Source organism: Poecile atricapillus, chromosome Z (genome assembly GCF_030490865.1).
Source record: "Poecile atricapillus isolate bPoeAtr1 chromosome Z, bPoeAtr1.hap1, whole genome shotgun sequence".
In the NCBI taxonomy this organism is placed as follows: domain Eukaryota; kingdom Metazoa; phylum Chordata; class Aves; order Passeriformes; family Paridae; genus Poecile; species Poecile atricapillus.
Window position 1 is genome coordinate 19092178 of NC_081289.1, and position 23723 is coordinate 19115900.

Sequence of the window (23723 nt, forward strand, 5' to 3'; positions counted from 1 at the left end):
CTGTAGTATTTTTCTGAGGGGGGAAGAGCAGTCCTGTGTTAAAATTAAAACCTCTCTTTATACTTCAAAGGTACCTCAGTTAACTGTTACCTCTGGTACCCTAAATGCTGGTACATTGGCAAACAGTTTTGTGAATTGAAGTTCTTTCCAACTTGTCAGATCAGTTACTGCATAGTTCCATTTTTCTTCAAGATTTTCTGAGCTTAATATCAAGGAACAACTTTGAAGCCTTCTTGATTTCAACATAGACTCTAATCTGAGTGCTATCCAAGCAGTGAAAATAATCAACATCTGCAGAAGGAGCTATTTGTACTCCTAGTTGCCAGTCTTTTCCCTGGACAACTAAGACTGTAAATGTTGAATACCTGCTAAATCTCTCGGGGGTATTTTTAGGGGGGAAATAAATGTTCTACAAGCAATGTTCCCATGCTTTGAGCACAAGTGTGTGTTTTCAGTAACCAAATTGTCACTTGTTGGGAGCAGGCTAATTCAGCTCATGTTCATATCCCAAAGAACTGCAACATCCTTGGGCCAAGGATGTTACACAGTGATAGGAGAGAGAAAATACTACAATTTCTCCTGTCACTGGAGTGAATTCAATGCATCTCTTGCACTGAGAGTCTCTAGGGGCCACAAGGAAGGTGAGCAGCTCCAAGAGGATCGGTTTGGCCAGTGGACCTCAAGACTGGCAGTGCTGTGTTAAAAACCACTGCAAACCATCTTTTTTGAGTGACAGGTTGAGTACATGCAAGTAAAGAGTACAAGTTTCAGAGGGAAATATCCTACATTGGGAAAAGTAGTATTGGTGGCACATGGCAGTGGTATCAGATCCAGTTTATTAGAAAAGTTTAAGGAAATGAGAGTTGTCTCAGGAGCAGACATGGTATTACGTTTGGAAGTTCAGTGAGGCTTTGTGTGTTTAATCAGTAAAGAAGCTATGGAAATTCAAGATCCATTATGTTCTTAAGCTATTCAGTCTCCTTAATAGTAACTCACAGTCTTCCTTGTAATTGAGAAGGGATTTGTACTTATTCTATGGAGAGCTTATGCATAAACCGAAGACAACCTTCTGCTGTGCACACTTTTGACAAAATGTGTTTGGACCCAAAGTGTTTTTCCTCTCATTTGATATAGCAAACACACATATTTTCAAGCGAGATTTGCCTATCATCTTGCAGAGTTGTTCTGAAATAAGTCCTGTGATCTCTAATAACTTTTGTCCCCTTATTTAGCTACCCTATTTACAGTTTAATCTATGTTTTCCCTTTCATGAATATGATTACACAGTGCTCAAAGCAAACATGACTTGTTAATCACTGTTTCCCTTCTTTTGTTCTCCTCCTATAAATCTGGCACTGTGCTTGTGCTTACTTGAAGCAGTTTATTCTAATTCTTTGATTTAACCAGTTGGTGCATTATCCTTCATTTTCCTGTTGCCTCCCTGTTCTGTTTTGTTGCTTTTAGGTGTGCTCATAACTTTCAAAACAAACCTGAGCAGTTTTGGACTTGGAATGATTCTGTGGTGCTTTTCTGATGTATCAGTAGGGACTTTTTTTTCAGAATGGAAAAGAAGCACAGTCCTTATTGAGTGCTGCAATTTTATGATATAGAATGGATATAGTATGATTTGTTAGTAAATCAGCTCTTCCAGGTATTATCCATCCAATTTAGCACGTGAGAGCTTCTTGCACTATAGAATTTGTAGAAGTGTGTAACATTGAATTTTTGCTTCTGTGAGAGTAGTAGTTTCTGGAAACAGAAAATCCATCTGTTTCTAAGATTAACACTGATAATTTGTTGGACTTGCAACTTGCTGTGTAACAAAAATATGTGGCTTTTTTCCTTATTTTTAAATGACGAAGCTGGAAACTCAGATTAGCTGCATGCTGAAAAGTTCTGTACATAAATTGTGTCTGGTTGGTTTCTGAATGAAAACAAGGCACTGCACTAAAAAGCTGTATGTAATCAATATAATTATGCAAGGTATATGAATTTAGACGCACTTTGTACTGATGCAGCCTGGCTTTATGAATTGACAGTCCTTCTCATTGTCTTTCCAGGGTGCTGACAAGACTGTGAAAGGCCCAGACGGACTAACTGCCTTTGAAGCCACTGACAACCAGGCAATCAAGACTCTTCTTCAGTGACGGATGGACTGATACCTTAAATGTCTCTCCTGTGGCCTCACACTGCTGCCTGTCTGTCACTCTTTGCATCTTCCAGCTTCTTCAGCTAAATACTTTGGGGGGAGGGAAATTCTTTGAGTAAGACTAGTTAGGGGCTTGTATCGAAGATAATCTGGTTGGAGAGGGTTGAAAACTATTATGAGCAGTGTCCCTCTAGGACTTCTTTCCAGTGCACAATCTCTTCCCGTTTCTAGTGAAAATGGAAGGAGGAAGACAGACCATGCTGAATTTTTGGCTTGTAAGCCTCCTAGATTAGTACTAAGATTTTTTAGATAGATGGAAGTACTTCCTTTAGATGGAAGTACTGTGCTATGTACCTGAAATTAATTGTGAAGGAGACAGTAGTCCCATGCTATTAGTGTCTGCCATAATCTGAAGTGTAGTAATGTAGGTGGCTGGGTTGCTCTTCTCTCTTCTCTCTCCTCTCTCAATGGGTAGCTTTATTATTCTTCTTCTGCCTGAAGCTTCTGTTGCAGTTTAAAGGACTTTTGATACTAGTTATTGGAGCTGTTCTTTATATTGACTAATTGGATGTCACACTAATGTTTTCTGACTCTTGAGCAAACCGAGAAAGACCGGTTGAGGCATGGTGGTGTTACACTCCATAATATCTGCCAAGGTACTTCTGGGTGCTTGAATTTGAAGTCTTTCTATCCCATATTTGTTCTGGTCCAGGACAGGCATTTTAAGTAACTGGTTTTGAGAGAGAGGTCAAAATTTCACTAGTTTTTTTCCGAAAGGAATGTAAGATGAAATTTCTTTACTCACCACATCAGCATAAAATTCCTAGACACGTGTGAAAGCTCCACGCTGTTTAGTACACAAGGATAATCAAGGCAAATGTGGAAAATGAACAGTAGTTATTTAGACATTCATATCAGGTGAATATTGTTGCTAAACTTTCCTGGTAAACATGGAACCTTTCTAAGTTCAGATGTAGAAGCAGGAAGATGTACAAGCAGAAGTCTTAACTTGCTCAAACTACTACAGAATTTTTTAATCGTGCATATCTTCAAATCAGTGTTTCATTGTCAAATGGATGAACCTCTTAAATTCCATTAAGGCATGAGGCTTGTTTTGGAAGTTGCCAGTGTGACCATACCACATTAACCATTGACTTTTAAATAAGATTTACAATCCCAGTAAGTATGACAGTCTTGATCATTTATGGGACGGTGTTTAATCATGTTCTAGGCACTCCCGTCACATCTTGTGGTCCTCAGGAATGTCTGAGCTTCTGACTTTCATCCTGAAAATTTTCATTAGACTCTTGGTTCACCTAAAACTGAATAACAGGTTCTGTACCACAAACTATACATCTTCCTCTCTTTTGGAATACCAATTTCAAACTTTCTGCTGACAAACGCAATACAGCAAAACAAATGTATATAACGTCTCATGCTGAATTCTTAAACAAAAGTAGCTGATATTATTTTGATATCACTGTTGAAATTGAGAGGATATATAGAAGTAGACTGGTGGCTACCACTTGTATTTAATGGAGACTTAGTTTTACTTGAATAATGTTGCATATTAGGATTGAATGTCTTGGCTATGAAAAGCATTGCGTTTAGACTGTAAAATGAGAGCAGGAACCAATTTACATCTTCACCTACCATAAGAAAAGCAATGGAGGAAACAATCAACTCTGGCCATAAACTGTACAGAGCAATTACTCTTTTTCTTGGAGATGGGTGGCGAGGAAGAGCAGAAGGGTTGGAAATCAGTGATAAATCAATTGGTGAACTGCTGATAAAAGAACAAGAATATTTGGTGAACAGTGCTTTTAATAACTATTTATAAGAGGACTCTTTAATCTTATCTCTGATCAGTGCTGGATTGTCATGTCATTGTAATAGTGTGAACACAGACTATAGGTTTAACTCTTTATTCAGCTATGAAAGTAACAATCTTTGGCATCAATTTGCCTCCATATTATGCTATTAAATACTTAGCTATTCAGATACTAGTCTAGAAAACTGCAAAAACTGTTTTTACGTGGAGAACTTGATTATTCAAGTTTTTTGTGTTGACTAGTGTCAAGTTGTCTGGCCAATAGCGGTTTTGTATTTTTGTTGGGTTTTTTTTTCTTCTGTATTCTTTCCCGCCCTTCCCTTTAACTCATTTAAGTGAGCAGAGAAACATCATCTTTGTACTAACTCTTCTGGAGATTCACTGAGGCAATTTTGCCTCCCTTTTTCTACAATTATGGGGACACCTTATTTTTTCTTACTTCACCCTGTTGGGGGAAAAAAGAAGCAAACAGACTTCAGTGAGTCAAGTGTTAATTTGGCTGTAATATATACCCAAGCTGCCTTTTGAGATAGTTAAAAAGATGGCATTTAACGTTTGGCTTATAAAGAAGAAATACTTTTCTGCTTTTTGCACTACATAACAGATGTTTAATCATTTTGCCCAGGATTTAAAAGAAAAAGTAAAAATAAAAGCTTATGCATTTGTAATTGCCTAGAGACTGGGCTTGTTAATTTGTTTCTTTCTTGTTAGCTATTTTGTGCAAAAAATAATGGGTGGCTTCCTCTATCTTTGAGTAGGTCCTAACTAGATAAAAATACCAAACTGTAAATTATTTTTCATTCTATAAACAGAATTTAAATACTTTGTCAGACTGGAATTGCATATACTTGGAAATCCACTCTGTTCTTAAACCTTTTCCTTTGAAATTTGTGCTGAATAAGTTATAAACTTAAGTATGTTTTGGATTTTGTACCCTCTGCTCCCTTTTTCTTACAGGGAGCAAATGAGAAAAGGAGTACAATAGCTAAATGGAACTGAACATAACATTGATTATTTGTAGAAGAGGCTGGCAAGAATAGAGTGTCCTAGGTCAAGCAATTGCAGTGTTGCATGCAAAATTTCAAAATTAACTTGTCTTAATTATATTTTGTAAATGGATAAACAATCATCTTTCTACGCAGTGACAGAAGAAAAATTAGTGCTCTGTGCATTTTGATATTTGACTTTCTCTTTTCACCATTGTTAACTGTTTTGACACAGTTGGGTTCATCATTATCATGGTTCATAGACATCAGAATGCTAAATGATACTGTATTTTTAAGTTTGTGTTGCAAGAATGAATGGAATAAACTTGAATTGTGCTATATGAGAATTTGGAGTTTCATTTCCCTTTCTTGCTGCCATGTTTTGTTAACCTCAGGCTACAACTTTTTGTTTGCCTGGAAAGCATATGAGTTCCAGCTCACATGTACAGTGATTAAACTGTTCAGCTGCTTATAAAACTGAAACGTGGAATGGAAGCTGCTTTGAAAACTAAATATATAATGTTCTTTGTGGTTGTTTTAGGGGGTTTTAAAATGCATCCATTTAAAGGGGGTTTTGATTATTTTTGTGGTCTTGTAGTCTGCTCTTCCTGCTTGAATGGTAATTCATGAAGATCTTCTATTCATGTTATATTCTAAGAGACAATCTGTAGAGAGAGGAATGTTTCTCCTATTACCTCTGAAGACTGAAGCAATTTACTTTCTCCTTTACTTCATCTAAGAAACTGAAAACGGTTATTAACAAAAATTGCAGCTGAAGTATAAATAAAATTATATAGAAATGTTTATTCATTATTCTTGTGACATCTTTACAGTGACTTTGTCAGAACTTCCTTTTATAACTTTGCTTGTCAGTAGAGATTTGAATCTAATTGCCTGAAGTGTTTGATATGATTTATTTTAAAATAGACCCTTGAAAAGTACAGGAAGATGTGTCAAAGTAGAAGAACTATAAATATCAAAAAAAAAAAAGATTCAAAATAAATTAAATTTTCCTGGTTTTCTCTGCTAAACTTTGAAAAGTTTGCAGAACTTCTCTTGCTGTGTGCACAACCTTTCAGTCAAATACTGGAGAGAGCAGGTGTGTGTTCATTATAAATGCCAAAGCAGTTCCAATGGTGTAATGGCCAGTGGCAACTGATGTATGTGGGCTTCAGTTCCTGTGTTCATATTACTGATTCTTTGTTTTGTGTTTTTGGTGTGATTTTGGGGTTTTTTTTAATGGGCAGTTTTTCTATGGGAGGAAGTATTCTCAGTTCAAAATACAGATTTCTTTCACTCGCATTCCTCAGTGACTGGCAAACCAAATTGATCTCTGCAGGTAAGGAATCTCTAATATTTATGTCTCTTGAAAGAGAATGGTTTGCCAGGTCCCATTCCAAAAGGATGTTGGCCCAAGAAAAGAATTTTTTCAATTGCACCTCTTGATTGTTTCTCTCAGTTTGGAGAAAACTATACGCTCAGAGCTCTCCTCAAAATATTTTTGTTTTACTCATGATATCTGGGAACAGCTTTCTACTCTAAGCTATGCCAAACTTCTTAGATGAGTGTTTGAAAAGCACTTGTTTTCATGCAGTGCCTTCAGAGTCTTCAAACCCATGCAATTGTTGTCTGCTTGGGAAGTGAATGAACATTTTTTCCTAGGATCAGGGCTCTTCTCTCCCTATCTTAGCCGTCAAAACAGTGTTTTTGAATTTTAAACTTGGATGTGTTGCATTTAAATACCATTGCTTGGTATTGTGATCTAATGTTTTGGAGAGCACATCTTTTAAATTAATTAATTAAATTAATAATTAAATTAATTAAATTAATAATTAAATTATTTAAATTCTTTTAAATAGAAAACCCTGGAGTCTCTTGTCTTCACTCTTGAAGTGGTGTTTGGAGAGCACCTGGGTGCACCTCTCTATTCTCCCACGTCCTGAATGTCTCTGGCTTGGGTGCACTGCAGGCTGCCACAGAACATCGGATTCTTCTGTGCTTTTTGGTCAGTTCTTGTTTACTACATCATTTTGCAGCATTTCAAAATGAAGAATAGGGGCTTTCATGCACTGAGGTTCATCTCATGGCCATTCAAGTTAAGAGGCAGGACAGTGTGCCAAAACCACAACAGACTGCATGTCACAGTCCATTTATCAAAATTCATTCAAGGAAAATTGTCTCAAGCTGAACATAGATTTGAAGGGTCCAAAACTCAGTCTCAAAAATAGTTTCTTGGCAAATGAGCTAAATTTTGGTGCTTATATTAAGTACTTTATCTCTGAAACCTTTCTATGTGTTTCTTATTATTTTTCCTCTAAGTTAAAATAATTCCTCATTTGGAAGAACATTCAGTTGGTTCAACTTAAGCTTTTGTCTCAAAATAAGATCTAGTTTGGATTCATGTTTTAACTCTGTGTTGTCTGAAAAGTATTTGGAGGTGGGAAGTCTTGGAGAGTATGTAACACTTCACAGAAGTTAAATTATGCTTCCTCTCGCCTTTTGAAATACACTTTTAATTAAGATTTGTAGCCTTTTATTTGAATAGCAGCATCTTGTGACCATGTCCAGCCACCTTTTTTTTTTTTTTCTTTTTTTACTCTTTTTATTTATTATTGTATTATTCACAGTGGAAAGCCAACAGATCTGTTTGATTGCCACACAAAATATCTTGGTTGGTTGGTTATTGGCAACGTTTCAGTGCAGCCACCAAACCAGATCTATGGCAAATAAATTTTGATTTTACATTCCAGAAGTCTTTCCCAAAGTTTATTCTTGTTACTTATAAATATTTTGGTGGGCTTTGTCCTGCAACACTACTTTCAAAGGGTTTTTTTCATCTTTCTTTTGCATAAAGCAATAACTTTACCTTTTACGGTAGAAATTTATCATCTTCAGTATTTTGGCAAAAAAAAAAAAGTTTAGCATGTATTTGTGTGTGTCTGTTCTATGGGAACATTGTGCTGAAGGATACCTCACATCTACACTTTTGACAAATTACTATGGAAAGCCAGTGGAGCACTTCATACCAATATCTACATGTAGATAAGTCTGGAACAGTTTTTGAGATGCTGGTGAGATGCCACTAGAACTGGGATCAGTACAACAGCAGCAGATTTTTATTTTTTCTTTGTGACTATGCATAAACTCTGCACTTCACTTATCAGCTTCTTCTCTTTTGTCCACTAAAGATGCAAGCTGATGGAGGATTATCTCTCAGGTCTTGATACACCTTAAGGAGTTTATTTCATTTTGCAGTCAATGTCAGTAATGTTCTCAGAAGCACAGAAGAGCACATTTAGAGAGAGAGATGAGACAGATAGAGGAAGCACACACAAATTTCTAGTGTCAGAGACTTGAAACATAAGAACAAGACCTAAAATTATAAATTAAGGAAATTGCTGAAGATTGCTATACATTCAAATATTTGCAAAGCCATATTAAATAGTAGCTTGAAAGAAAATAGATCCAGCCTACAGCAGTGAGGCTGCATAACCTGTACATCTAATAAGGAGGTGCTTCTGAGGCTGTCTACTCACTATGAAAAGTGAAAAGTATATAAAAGTATATATTCTTTCTTTAGGCTTTAAGAAAAAATAAATAACTGGCAGTTACTTAATAGATAGTTAGTTGCTTTGGGGAAAAAAGAATTCCCTTGTTCCTAATTTACAAAGCTCAGAGGCTGAGATTGTACATCTCTCTCAACCTCACATCTACCAGTAAAACAATTTTAGAGAGTGAAGTGTGCTATAAATTACCACCCAAACATCCCTGAATGGTTTCAAAACATCACGTTCTGTCAAAAGCAATTGTTCTCCATGTGCCAGAGCTGGCCTGTGACACCTTTTACCTGCCCCTCCTGAATGCACAGTTTCCAAAAGCTGTGCTTTACCCCTGCCACAGTTTTCCCTTTGTATCAGGTACCTTGAGAGTAGGTGGAGAGCTTTTAGTAGATGTTTTTAGAAAAGAATTCCATATTAGGCTATCTGTCATCTATAACAGGAAAGAACGAAAACCACAGGAGGAAGGACTGGGAGAAATTAAGTAAATTAAAGGTTTTCTCCATCTTACCTCCTTTCTACTACAGGCATATTCTTTAAATCTTATAGTAGTTTGTGTCTTTTTTTAAAGGATCAGATGCTTTATTTCCTTACTGCTTTTTTTTTTTTTTCACATTTTGGGGCTCGGTAGTTGCAGGTTTGGAATACCATCATTTACTTTCTCCTTGTTTGTTTCTTTGGGAGGGTTTGGTTTTGTTTTGGGTTTTTTTTCCTGAAAGCTTCTAGGAGATAAAGTGGTTGCAAAATACTGCAATGTCAGTGGTGCCACGGAGATCCTTGGTGCTACCCTGAAGTAACGTGGATGTGACAGAAGTGGTTTAACTTGCCTGTTGTTTGAGTTCCTGAGGCCCTTTTGACTGCCTCTCTCCTAATTTTTAGTGAAAGGTGTTCCTGCCCATGGCAGGGGGTTGGAAGATCTTGAAGGTCCCTTCCATCCCATGTTGTTCTATGGCAATGCAACAGGTGGCTAAGAATAATGTAAATTACTGTATCTTGTTTCAACCTTTGCAGCAAGAGAATTTTCTGAAACCTGCAAGGTACTGAATTTCTCATACTGAACTGCTGATGGTTCATACATCATACTGCTGGCTGAAATAGAAGACATCCCATGTTGCTATCCTGCAGGTCTTCATGCTGTAGTTGGCCTTGTGATTCCTAATGTCCGTGTTAGTTGTGATAACAGCATAATTCAGAATACATCTGGGCAAGTGCACACCTCAAAGATTGGGCATTTTTGTAGAAGGATGACTCGGAAACAGACATTTTTGATTAAAGAGCAGGATTTAAAAGACCATCTGCAGTGCAGAAGAATAAAAAGACAAACATAGGAGCCCAAGAGGAGCTGGAATTGGACTTTGCAGGATTTTAAAATACTGCACCAATGAACAAGGCAGGCAAGTGAAGGATAAAAAATAAGATCCCATAGTGACTGAGTAGTTTTTCACAGAGCAGTTTCTATTTCAGGCTGATTTCTTCACAGTTTCTATTGGAGACTAAATGCTTCTCAGTAAGAATTATAAGCCAAGTTTATAAAAATCTGAGCTGTGGACTAGGGGCTTGGAGGGCAGTACATGTTGAGGTAAGGCAAAGAAAGGTGTGTTGCATTCAGGTTTTGTGTTCCATAAACTCCATTTCCCTGAGCACCTGGTAATTTAATGAAAAAGATATTTTTTGTGCATCTGTGGGATACAATTTAATTAATTAAAATTGTTGGGTTTTGTTATAAATGTTTGGAGTTTAAGTGTTTGATAATACTTGTGTGTGTTCATGCTGAATATGTGTTTTATTGCCTTCCTGCTTCAAAATGATAGATGAAACATGTTCTCTGTGAATTGGGTTTTATTATTTTAGTGTTTTAATTTTTTTTTTTTAGGAAGATCTTAGGTGTCCCTAGCTCCTCAGCCATTTGGACTGGAAAATGCTGCTTTTATTGCACTGGAGTTTTGCTGTGAAGCAGAGGCCTGTGTCAGTGCAGAGCTGCCTGCTGCACATACAAGCCCTTTTCACTCTGGAGAGCTGTGACACATTGTGGACCTTCAAATGCACTGGTGACTGGGAAAACCCATCAATAATTTTATGGCCATGTAGGCAGAAAGCTGTTACCCTTTAAAAAAAAACGTTTTTGACCAGATTGTTGTTCTTTTTATCTAGTGATAGCATACCAAAGTGAGGAAACACTGATTTGAAAGAGCTTCCATGAGTTTGACCTGTCTGATGAAAACTTCCTGCAGATAAAAAATGTATCCTGCTGGAATGTCTCCCAAATAAATGTTCAGACCTTTTCCAGGTAGTATGTACATGTGCTAGGATGTACCTATGGATGGGTCACATCTCAGTGATTTTGTGAGGATTTGGAATGTTTGTTCACAGGTTCTGTGTCCCAAAAAAAAGCCTTTGGCCAAAACCCCCAGTGTAAAGCTCTGTCACTCTAGCCAGCAATCCCATTAAGAAATCACTGTGGATGCACACTGAGAAATAAAATAAAATTTCTTTCTAAATTTTATTTAATGTAAGTGTAGCAGTGATAAAGGCAAATACCTAGTAAGGGATTCAACTTCGTAAAGTATTTGACTAAGAGGAAATACAGAACTTGTCTTGCACAGGCTTTGAAATTATACTGTATCTATTTATTGACAGGTTAATAGTACAAAATGACATTTTTTAGTATTTTATCAGCAGTTGGGATTATTTTTCAAGGTTTCTTTTGTCATAATGAGGAATTCAGTCAGGTTTTTCCCTTGTATTCAAAAATTCATCTACCTGTAATGTTAGATGAGTTCATTATTCTGTGTCTTCCAGCTCTTTCAAAGCTGGGAGTTATGTTGTGTATGTTCTTTGATTAAAATAATCCCTTGTTGCCTGAGGAAAACTTCTGTATGTGTAAACAGACAGAGTAACATCTAGCACCGAAGTAGATTTTTTTTTTCCTTTTAATTATTGTTCTTTCATTTTAGGAAGAAAGAGGGAGGGTAATTCATCTTACTCATGGACCATCGATCTCCAGGTAGTAAGAGGCAGGAATTTCCCTGATTCCTGGACTTTGATAAAATTTTGTGGTTAAAAATTGATACTTTATGTCTTTGGCAGGGTCAGTATAAGAATAAGAACTGATGAAGTTTTTGTAACAGCTGAATTCTACGTAGACAGATCACATCAGACATCATTGTTATCACAATTGGTACCTACCATATGAGAATTTCCTCTTGAGAATCAAAGAATTTAGGGCTATTTAATCCACACACTTTCTTTGTAATGAGGAATTAAATGGTTGTTCTTGAGTTTGAGAGGCAGCTGGTAAGAAATATGAAAAGCTGGTATGAAAATAACCTTGGTATTCTGCCACTTCCTTTCCAAATGCAAAACAAACAAACAACCTCCTACCCTTCCCTCTCAAAAAAAACCTAACTACAAAAAAAAGAAAAAGGAAAAAAAGAAAAGCAAGCAAGCAACCAACAGAAACTTTGTGTTTCTGCCTGAGAAATTGCCACGTACTCGAGTTCTTACTGGTGTTTTGATACATATGCCAGTACTGGTAGCATCTTATAACTGGTTTCCCCAAGGCTGTGTGACTGCATCAGAGAAATATGAGATACTGGGCCTCAAAGGTTCGTGTATTAGCAATCTGCTCTATTTTCCACCATGTCAGGAGGCAAATGTTTCTGTGTGGTGGTGTTTTCATTGATATCCAGGCCAAGTGTCTACAGGAGGCCAGCTCTTCTCAAAAACTTTGATCTTTTCTACTTCTGTGAGAGGTAGTGCTTCTCTCACTTGAGAAATACTAGGGGGAAATATTAGGGAGGGTGTTAAATAGTTTCAGTGTTTTAATCTGCAGCGTTCAGCTCTTGCAAAGATAAAGCTGAACTTTGAGTGTTGTTCCTGCAACAAGTTATTTTTGCAGCAAAGGAATTCAGACTCATACAAGAAGTATGTAGAGAGAGGAAAAAAGAGAATTTTGTTTATTTCTGGTTCTCCAACATATAAATAAACTCAGGCCCCAGAAAATCTGTGCCTCCCTCAGTTTCACAGTAATTTAGCAAGTCCCTCCTTGCAAAGATTTGGTTTGACCTTGCCACTATTTCCCTCTGGAAAGATATGATCAAAAGGAGGAAATGCTCATGAGTTTAAGCACCATTAACCTGTGCAGTGCAGCTGCCCAGGGTATTACTGCCAATTTGAACAACTCTGAATTTTTCCTACTTGCATGTCAAGAAATAATACTTGGCTGGAAAATAAATTGTGGTTAAAAAGTGGAGCCAGTGGTGGGAGGACTTTTTAATAAACACAAAACAAGAAGCTGAAGTGTGCAGGGTCATGTGCAATTCATGTGGCTGTGCTGTCAAAGCAGCTGGGTCCAAACCTTTGCTCTCTTTTGGATTATGAATTGATGAGTTTTGGAGGAAATTGCATTGGAAGGTGATGCTACAGAAAACATGTCTAGAGGTAACACTTAAGGGGTTAATGTTATTAGGCAAACCGGAAAATGATCAGGTAACATAGTAAAGAGGAAAATAATGCGGAGTATGAATTGCAAAAATTTGGTCAAAAAATACAAATGGCAAAATTATTCTTGCAGCCAAAGCTGTCATTGTGGCTGGGACAAGAGAAAACGTTTTAACCCTACAGGAAAGGGAAGCAATGAGTGTCTGTTGCAATGCATTCACTAACAAATTTCATGTTTACACAGTCCAATAGTTTATGCTGCAGAGGGCTTTGACTCAGTATAGTAAGAAAAAAGTTGATGAAGTTCAGGGGACTTTTTGTGCTGCAGTCTGGGAGAGAGCAAAATACATAAGCCCAAGCTTGAGATATCAATTATAATATTTTCAAATTAATTAACTGTGCTTTTTAATTTAGCTTTTTTCTTTTATTGTAGTCACAATTTTAAATACATGGAAGTTTAATTAGTGAATGTTGCAGCTTTGAAGTTCTTTGGCTCAATATTTGCTTCTTAAGTGGTAAATATATATTAAATAATATATTTAATCTTGAACCGTAAAAGCACTATATTCTGCTGAGTTGGAAGAGCATTGTGAAATATAGTATTGCAAAATGCACAGGAAAGCAGTTGTAATGTTTCTTCCTGAAACAGGCAAGCACAGCAGCCCTTCTAAAAAGCAAAAGCGTATTTAAAATTGGCAGAGTATATAAGAGAACAATAATTACCAAGCGCTACTTTCCACAGGCTTTTCACACTTTCAGACTGTCTTCTTTTTGAGAATGACCACGTTCTATTAATTTATATACAGCTGGCTTGAAGTTGTGAAACTTCCCTCTGGTTTGATTATACAGAAAAGTTTGAGAACCACTCACCCAAGCCAGTAATCCTTAATACAGAAATAACAAAGATAAATGTGTATTTCAGCCAAATAAACAAGCACTAAACTCTTTCCATGCTGGAATAAGCAATCCCGCTGGAGGTTGGGATGTACAAATCTATCTGGCTGAAGGTGAGCTAATTCACTGTGACAAAGCTGGGGGTTCTCCTGTCCTTGAGGCTGCTCCCTGCTCCTACCTCGCAGTGGCAGGAGTGCCTGTGTGGGGTGGCTGCAAATGACTTCATTTTTCACAGCTGTCACCTCTAGGGTTGCTTTAAGCTCTGCTAAACACCGATTTTAGCCTCTGGTCTTGCAGGCCTTGGTTGAGGAGCTTTGATGAACCGCATTGAAGGGAGAGGAAAATCCATTTAAAGGGTAACATATTGGGGTCTGGTGTGAAGGATCCTTGTGCAGCAGCTGTGAGATACAGCGGCGTGAGCCGTCCTGGCTTCTACAAATGTGTTGCTGTCGTTGCAGCAGTGGTGGGAGAATTACAGATCTCCACAGAAGGACACAGTGGACAGAAAGACACCGTGGGCAGCCAGGAGGATATTGCTGTTCAGTGATTTCCCCTGCTGAGAAGAATGATGTTCCAAATAATTAAGTGGCCATCTCTGGATTCAGGGAGCCTTGTTATTTTGTTTGATCTTTAGGCAAAGCATTTGTGCTGCAGTTTGATGAAACAGTTAAAGTAAAATGTGCTGCTGAAAAAGCAGAATTGCCTCCCCCACCATTGTGATTTGAGACCCAACCTCTTTTCCTGCATTAGCACTACTTCTCACCTGGTCCTAAAGAGAGCTGAAACAGCAGAAAATGCAGCCTAACAGCAACAGCAAAATTATGATAGCCCTGAGACAATATTTTAACTGCTGTTAGGGAGAAGAAGCAAATTTTCCTTTCTTAATTTATCACAGTGACAAAAATTGTAGCTGTCTGTGGATTCATTACATCTGTCACATTCCCCAGGTCTTTGCTCTGTCTTTCCAAGGTTTCTTGTAATCCTTAGTGGCCACAAGAATCTAGACTAATCAAGGGGATATAGTCACCTTGCTGTTCACCTTTCCTTTCAATTCATTAATTTGTGGGTTGAATGTCCTCAGTCCAGTATGGAGGCTGGTCCCTAGGTCACTCCAGTATTAACCTCTGTCAACAGTGAGAAATGGCTGCTGACATCCAGTCCTTTCTGTCTCCAGTTTCAAACTCTGCCACAACTTTTATCCGTGCTGACTGCCAGATTTCTTCAATAGCTTCTTGTGAAGGGAGATGTTTTTGTCAAAAGTCTTTGGAAAACTTAAACATTTTCTGTCTATAAATTTCTCTGTTTAAAATCCATTGGCTACCAGGAGTGAGGGGCAATAGAGAAGAAACGATGTGGACAATTATTTTACAAAGTGTATTTCCTTAGCAATCACTAATTATGCTGTAACTTTACAGGCCCTGGGCGCTCTGGCCTCTTGGCGTCAACAGGAGCAAGAGAATGTGAGCATCCCAAACATGTAAATGGCCAGGCAATTAAAAGTTCTCCTTTTCCCCAAAGTCCTTGTGAAGCATCCTACTCTGTAAACTGCTCTTTACAAGGGTAAACATGTGCTTAGGGGAGCAATCGATTCCTTTCCTGAATGAATTAATTGATTCCCTGCCCCTGCCTCTTGTAGCGAACAACAAATTACCAGTGGCTGTTAAGGCAACTTCAATGCACGACTTCATCTCCATCTAAACTAAGGTTGGACAGATCATTAATTTTGCAGGCCCTGGAATGGAGTGAACTTGTATCTCTGCAGTATATTCCAGAAATGCTTTGCAACTGAAAATCCAAGGTTTCCAGCAGGCTGAAACTTCGAACAAGCCATCAGACTGTCTTGTGTTCCAATTACTTATCATCAGCCTGTGAATGCATGATACAGTCCTTTGGAATTTGAAGGAATACTTTGAATGGAAATGTATGAACTTTGCTAGAGTTGCTCACTACAATGATAGTGTGGGCAAGTGGCTGAAAAATAAAATTAGTAATGCCTGGTTCTTACGCACCATTTGCATGTGGGAGGTTTGACAGAGGAAGCAGATACTTGGAGATAAAAGCACCATGGTCAAGGACAGAAATAGAAGGAAAATTCACAGTCTCCAAATTCTCAGTCAAGTTCCTCTGGGGCTTGCTGCTACTAAATCTGTTTAGGTCCTTATAGTGGTGTCCAGAAGTCCTGGCCAAATACTGGTGTCTCTGTTCCGCGATACAATGCACACAGGTAAACAGTTTATAGCAAGCTAATGTTTGACATCAGCTGCCACTTCAAATAGTTCTGAGAGATCAAAAGTCCTCAGTTTCAGTAGGATAAACTCTGAGTGCTCTTCACGCAGAGGAAAGCAGCAAGAATGATCAAAGGTCCTGAAAACAGGCAATAACAGACCTTCTGATATGTAAAACACTCTTGCAAAGAGGAAGGGAAGCTGTCTTTCTCCAGAACTGTCACAGATGAGATAAAAGTGAATATAAACTACAGTGAGGAAACTGGTATCAAGAAATAGTGAATTTCTGAAACATTTCTGAGAAAATCTATGGAGTTTCCATCATTAAATGTTTTTAATAACAGATACGAGGGATTTTTTTTTTATTTTTTAAGGAGTTGCTCGTGTAAACCTTTACAACAATGTGCTTTTTCCAAACTCCTCCCAGGCCAGAAATTTTGTGAAGTTTCATCTTGAGGGGTCAATATATTTTTAATGCAGCTAAATATACTTTTTAAAAAGCATTAAAATAGATGCCAGACAAAAAAAAAGCATACAAGGGATGCATATTTATGCAATTTATATGGATTATGATATCTTAAAATCATAGTGAGAATGATAAGTTCAGCTGCCTTTCTGGGCTTTTTAAAGGTTGCCTTTGGATTCGGTATCCTCTGAAACTGAGTAATTCAGTGTATTTTACAGATACTTTCAGATGTTTTCAGATATTGTGCTTGTTGAAGGCAACCTCTGTGTAGACCTTATGGAAAAAGAAAAGTGAAAAAGGCATGGAATTCTAAAAAGAAAATTATAAATCTTGAAGATGGGGTTGGTTTTTCTTCTTCTTTCTTCCAAGGATACATCCCCTACAGCTGTTTGTATTGATTGTAAACTGACTACTCTGCAGAATCCTACTGAGTCACTGTGACAGCTCAGTCTATGAAAAACAGATTGCAAAACACCTGAAAATATTTCCAAAATGGCCCTGAGAGCCATGTTGGATGTTGAACAGTGTTAAAAACACAAAGCTCTTCAACTGATCAAAGTTCAGTTCTGATGCCTTACATAGGCACAGGCTGTATGTGGTGTAATGAATTAATTTCATAATGAAATACTTCATATGTGTGTGTGTGTGTTCACACTGGCTGTATTAGTTCTCTAGTGTGAAAACAGCTTCTAGCTGTAAAGTTTATTTCCATTCCCACTCAGATAGGATGTCTGCCATCACTGGCCTCTCTTCATTCATGACATATTTAGCTGGATCCCCAGTGCTAAGGTCATGCTTCCCTTGTTGTACAGATCTACATGTCTAAACAGGATATTTTTTGTTTGTTTTTTATTAGGTTTTAGCTTCCTTCATGATGCAGCATTTGCTGATTAATGGATCTTTATTTACAGGAAAATGGGATTTATGAAAAACAAACCATTTGCCAACTTGCTTTGGAGATTCCCCCATTCATTTTAGTTAATGGAAATTATAAAAATTCTGCTGCTTCTCCAGCAGAGATTTCTCTGCAGAGTACCACTTCTGGCCATGCTTCACAGCTCTATATAACTTCAGCAGATGCAAATAAGATATATCAAGAAATGTGTATGTTAAAAGGCCCCATTAATTTGAAATAACATGGCCTGGAGTATTGTTTTGCCCCTTAATAAACATATTTGGGGTTATAAAAGCCTTTTTCTTTTCTGCTATGAGGCAACTATCCTCTGAGTTTTGAAAAATATTTCAGGATCATTTATCTTCTATTATTCATTTGTGCTTAAGGTACAAATCTGACATTATTATTGACTTTTTATTAGTAACAAATGATATGCAAATGAAAGGAAAGCACCGTGGTCTGCACACAAACTCTGAGCTTTTCAAGTGCGTGACCAGATGATCATTTTAGCTGCAGGCCATGTCTACATTACCAGGACCACTAGTGTGCTATGCTAGAAAAATGCTTTTTTTGTGGAGTGAACACAGCAGCAGTAGGAAAACCATACTTTTCATCAGTCCAGACATCACCCTAAGCTATAAAAACAACAAACACACAAAACCAACAAAAGGTCTGGCATGGCAAGATCTGCTTCATCTGCTTCAGTGGCCAAATATGTCTACAGATATCACATCCCTCCTGGATACAAAACTCCATCTGCATGGGTTGTAGTTTAAACTTTCTCATGGAGGTTGGACTAGATCTCCCAATGCTCCGTAGAACCATGCCATAATTCAGATTATATGTTGCATTTTGCATGAGTGTTAATGTTTCATTCAGTTATAGTTTGAATTCGTACACACGGAAAAGAAGTATTTCCTAAGATTTTTCCTTAGTATCCTTCTCTTTCTTCTGAAACTGTAGGATGGTATACTTTCAGGTTTTCAAGTGAAGTGCTGGCTAAAATCAGATATTTAAAGAACAACCTTGCTAGAGCTGACAAGCAATCCTTTGCAAATGGGCTGGCACGTTTCAAGTCTCAGTGAGTCAGTCAGACATACACTTCCAAGTTTGATCCAGGTCATCCATTTTACAGGTGAAACAACTCTAACATAGAGTTTAAAAAGCACTTTGCAACTGCCCATGGGCAGTTTTTATCAGGTGTAGCCTGTTTTTATAGCTCAGCCATTGAATGGGGCTTTGGCAAACCACAGGGGCCTGACTGGCAGCAGCCCCCTGCCTGCTCCTGCAGAGTGAGCAGAGGTTTGTCTCAGGGGTTGTACAGTTTCTCCCCAAAGGTCTCGTTGCAGCTCAGCAGCTGGGACAGGCATGGCAGTGTTGTGCTGGGGGTCTGTGCAGCCTCTCTGACCAGGCAGAAGCGGGTGAGGCCTTCTTCAGGTAGCTGGGAGAAGCCTCATGATGGAAATCCTGGTCCTCACAGCAGACTTCAACAGCCCCAGGGTCTACAGGAAACACATCTGAGGCAATATAAAAACCTGCAAAGCAGCCCTGCTTGCAAATAAACACCATAACCTCAAAGGACCTCAAGACACAAAAGCATGTCAGCCATAAAAGTGGCTTCCTTGGGCCAGTCCTACATTATTAGGGAGAAAATGACGAGCTGTAAGTAATCAGAAAGGTGATGTCAACTGTACTTGCAATGAAATATCAGTTAATTCTAAATTTTCCATGCTATTTTTAAAAGCATTCCATGCTTTTTCTTCTCTACTTACTAGGTTTTTATTAAGTTACATGAGACAAATAATTACGGCTCTAAGAATATCTGGAAGTGGGATATAAAGCTTTGACTCTGCTGGGCTTTTAACTGTACCTAAATTTGAGGATCTTCTCACCTTGCTTGTCAGCTGATAACACATGGAACACTTGTTTCAACACCTAACAGCATCACTGCTATAACATATTCCTTCCTAGAAAAATGATCTGCTGTACTCTACTCACCTGTGACAACTGCAATCTCTTGATGTGATAAAATGCAGGATTTTCGTGTACATGTTCCATGCCACATATGGTTTGATCTGAATCATCAGTGAACAATCTCAATCATCCAGCTCTCAGTGTCATTTTTAGTACAGATTTTGTCATTCTGAGGCTGACAAAGGAGATGAAGATCGATCATCAGAGAAAGGAAAAGGAATGAAAAAGAGAAAAATGGGAAAGCCGTTTCCCACAACCTGGGAAAAATGGTTATGAGGCTCTAGATGTACACATAGAGCCTTCAGTGAGCTAAGAGCACTTTGGTCTTCAACAGCAAATGTGTGAGTCTGTGGTTGATCTGGGTAAGAGAATGTTTATTTCCAGTACTCTCGGTTTGGTTTCTCAATAACTTATTTCATCATTTATTGAGCCTATCCATTATGGCCTCATAATGAATAGTTAATGCTGAGATATTAAATGTCTTCAGGCTCTGAAGCTCTGTTTCAGCTATTATGAGATTTTCCCTTTTCATTTTTAGAGAGCTCTCTTAAAAATACACAGAGAAATGTTCAAAGGTACTGCAGGCACCTTTTTTATCCCAGGTTTTTTGCTTCCTGTTGACTTGGACACTTTTAGTTTGCCTTTGCAGAAGGCCTCTGTGGGGGCACTAGAAGACATCAGATACACTGAAATTGAAGAAGGGACCTCCTATACCTCAAAGATAAAAAGTTCACTTGGTTAATCGGCTTTAGGGAAAGGTGAACTTTCCTGCCTGCTAAAATGGCCATTTTTGATGTAGCTAAGATAAAAAGAAATAAGTGGGGAGGAGGAGAAGACTTGAGGAAACATTAGAAAACCTCACGGATTTAGGATTTCTTGCACCTTAGAAAGATGCAATATTGGAAAAAGATGTTGGTTTGTTATTTATTTCCCTAACTATAAGGGAATTAATTTATTTTTAAAAAATTTCTGTAGATTAAAGAAATGGTTCTTGGCTACTTCCCAAAATGTCTGAGTGTTCTCATACCCAACATTAGCAAAATAAGGAAAACAAAAGCTGGCTTCAAGATCTTACTTTTTTTCTACAAGTCTGTTACATCACAGACTTGTGGAACAAAACCTGTGGGGTCTGTTAATTACCTTCAGAATTAATCACAGAATACTCTGAGCTGGAAGGGACACACAAGGCTCATCAAAGTCCAACTCTGGCCCTGCATGGGGCAGCCACAAGAATCACACCATGTGATTTCATATTTAAAATATGTGTTGATCTGCAGAGGATTTTGTAATTTTTGCAGCGCCATGTATTCTTTATTACTCTTTATGCATTTCTTTATTATTCATTATTCCATGCAAGGTGAATCCTGGGTTATCTTTTCCAAAAGTTTCACCACTGCCATGGCTGGAGTAGCATACCTGACAGTGAACAAACCTTATAAAGTTTAGAAATTTCATTTGGGAACCACCAAGAGTTCCCAAAAGCTGAATCTGACTTCAATCTTCAACTAAACTTAGTGAGAAGAGTGTTGCATGCTAAGCTTTGGTTTCCAAGTATTTTTGGTGTGGCTAGAAATAGTGTAGCTTATTTTGTATATATTTCAGCACTCCTTATTTCAGCCAATTCTATCAATAAGCACCCATGGAACAAACACTTATGACAAAAAATAATTAAAAAGTAACCAGTTTCATTTTGCTGTCTCCTCGCTTTGCATCTCGGATTAGTGGATCAAATTCCCTTGCAGGGCAGCCATTTGTCATTGTCATCAGCTGCAATATTAAATATTTGAGAATGACTTAAAAGCCAGTTTCAAACCATTCTGGGTAACCTGACTGTCCTTATCTGTGAGTCACACCTAGGAGCTTTGGGATACATCATGAAAGACTGAAATGGAAAGAGACAGAGATTTTGATGATGAAACCTCAAAATAATCTTCTTTAGGACCCAAATAATTCTGCTTCTTCTTCTGCCCCAGGCTGACTGGTCCTACTCCCTTCTTTGGTGATTGTATGACAGATTGAGGAGAAGCCTGTAAAGCTGCTGAGAATCTGAGCCTGTGAAAACTTCTGATTTTAGAGGACGATGCCAAACAACTCTGCTGTCTCCTGATGGCCAGCAGCAGGGCTGTTGCAAAGGAGTGGGTTGTGCTATGTGACTCTGGGTGACACCTCCAAAGCAGATCATGTAAAGCCTCTGTGCAGGTGCACGATGAATTATTCAACTGCTGCTACTGAAGTGGTGGCAAGCTAAGCAAGGGTTAGAAACAGCACTTGGATTCATCAAAAAGGCATCACATTTAGATATTCAATCAGAGACCCTAAAGGAACATTGTCAACTGGTTCAAAAATTAGGAAAGAGAAAATGCAACTTGGATTAAGCTTCCTATTGCATTAATTTGAAATGTTTCCTAAATTCTGCATCTGGAGCATTAAAAGAGCTAACATCTCTCTAACACAAAGTCCTACATTAGGTCCTACAACCACAGACACATGATCTAGTTCAGGGTTGTAGGGTTTTGACCCTTGTTTTTTAACTCATTTTATTTTGCAACAAACTTATTTGCAAACAAGAAAGGCCTCATGGTAGGAAAGGCCTTCCCTTGGGCAGTACCTTTGAGCAGCACCATTTATTTCTCTAGGGGAGGTTTCAGGTGAACAGAGCACTTTTCAAAGACACCGAGCCTCAGGCAGCAGCTCCTTTTGGTCACACTCCAGTGTCACACTTTCCATGGCTCTGTGGGTGACAGGAGGTGTGAAACCCCAGGTGAATATGTGATGATAAGGGACAGAGGGTGCTCTGCTGTGCATTCTGTGTTTGATGTCTGGGGCTAACACACTGCCTGCTGGAGAGCTCCAGTCACTTCACTGTGACTCAGAGGCCAGGGAAGTGGATCTCGTTATAGACCTAACCTGCAGATGAATACAAAGCTTATCTTCCATTATAAATGACATCTGTGAAATGCAGCTTGGCTTCCTAAGAGAAGGAACACTCCAGCTCAATACTAATTCAGCAGTTCCATCCTTTCCGGTGACACAGTGATCAAGTGCTTGTTCTTCTTCTCCTGTGGATGTAGCACATCTCCCTCGAGCAGGGAAGCACTTTAGTTTAATGTGTGGGTTTAATTTTCCCATCATTCTTCCTGCTCTCTAGAATATGTGTCTGAGCTATGGGAAAGAAATGTAAATTTTTCCAGGAGGCTGTGGCTGGGAGCAGTGATTGAGAAGCAGAGAGCTGTAAAGAGCTCTCTGTAGCAGTAATTGCTTCATGTCCTGTTCAAGCTATTCTTTATGGTCTTCTGTGACATGTAAGAATTATTTCCGTGTTATGAAGTCAGGGGCTGCGTGCAACAGGCAAACCCCTCTTTCTCCTGATTCAGAATCTGCCTCTGGTGGTGCTGGAAGATTTTATGCATTGTCTGGAATTACTGGGGATTGGATCAACCTATGACTACCCCTTTTCCTGCAGGACAGGTGGTTTCTCCCTGATATAGATTTGGAAGATTATGAGTCACATTCTCTTGTTACTTTGTCTTCAGAAAATTTTAAGTTTTTTATTCTTCTTTTAGAGAATGCCAAGCAAGATTTTTTTTTTTTACATAAATAAAAAAAACCCAAACAAACGTGATCTTGCTAGATATGACTATTCATAGGAAAATATAGATCAGTTAAAAAGCATAGAAAAGCACAGTTCTGCAAGTTCTTTTATAAAGTCCAGGGAGAGATGCTTCTAAACTTGCTTCACTATTACTCACTAGAGTTTGCAGAGGCTTGCAGAGGGCAGCCTAACTTTCTGAAAGCCTGTCAAAATTGCCTTACATAGGGGAGTGGTGCCCTTTAAGAGGAAAAAAACCCGTGTCCTCAGCCTTAGAATTGAAGCATGCAGGTGGGGTTTCCTTTGTGGCCACATATCTCGTTTTCTTGATCTAAAAATAACAAGCGACAGCGGATTTTGTTGTAGTTGCCAGCTTATTCTCAAGTTCAGGTAATTCGCTTCTGCTTCACAAGTGATGGGACACCTTGAACTGGATCACCTGACATCTGTCTTGCAAACACATTGTCCCTCAGGGCTGGAAAGCTAAGCAGAAAGGGAAAACAAGGGTTAATTAGAAAAGAAAGGATAATTATCTGGTTTTTGTTGTTGTTGCTGTTTATGTTTTTATTTTTTATGTTGCAACCTTCACTGACCTATAGCTACTGCTAGTTCATTTCCCATTCTGCACTGGTACCTCTGTGCATTTGAAATGCCTTTTCCCACTGCGTCTCTGCTTAAATAAAACCCTGGGGATTCTTCAGCCTTTAATGAAAATTA

At 38.3% G+C, this 23723-nt stretch overlaps 1 protein-coding gene across 1 annotated transcript in view; it reads left to right on the forward strand.

Annotated features, from left to right (window-relative positions):
• Positions 1–5313, forward strand: part of LOC131573247 (myotrophin) — a 31077-nt gene extending 25764 nt beyond the window's left edge. Inside the window, exon 4 of the mRNA XM_058827009.1 lies at positions 2061–5313. Coding sequence (XP_058682992.1) covers positions 2061–2147 — 87 coding nt within the window. The 3' untranslated portion in view covers positions 2148–5313. The remainder of the gene's footprint in view (positions 1–2060) is intronic.
• The last annotated feature ends 18410 nt before the right edge of the window (positions 5314–23723 follow it).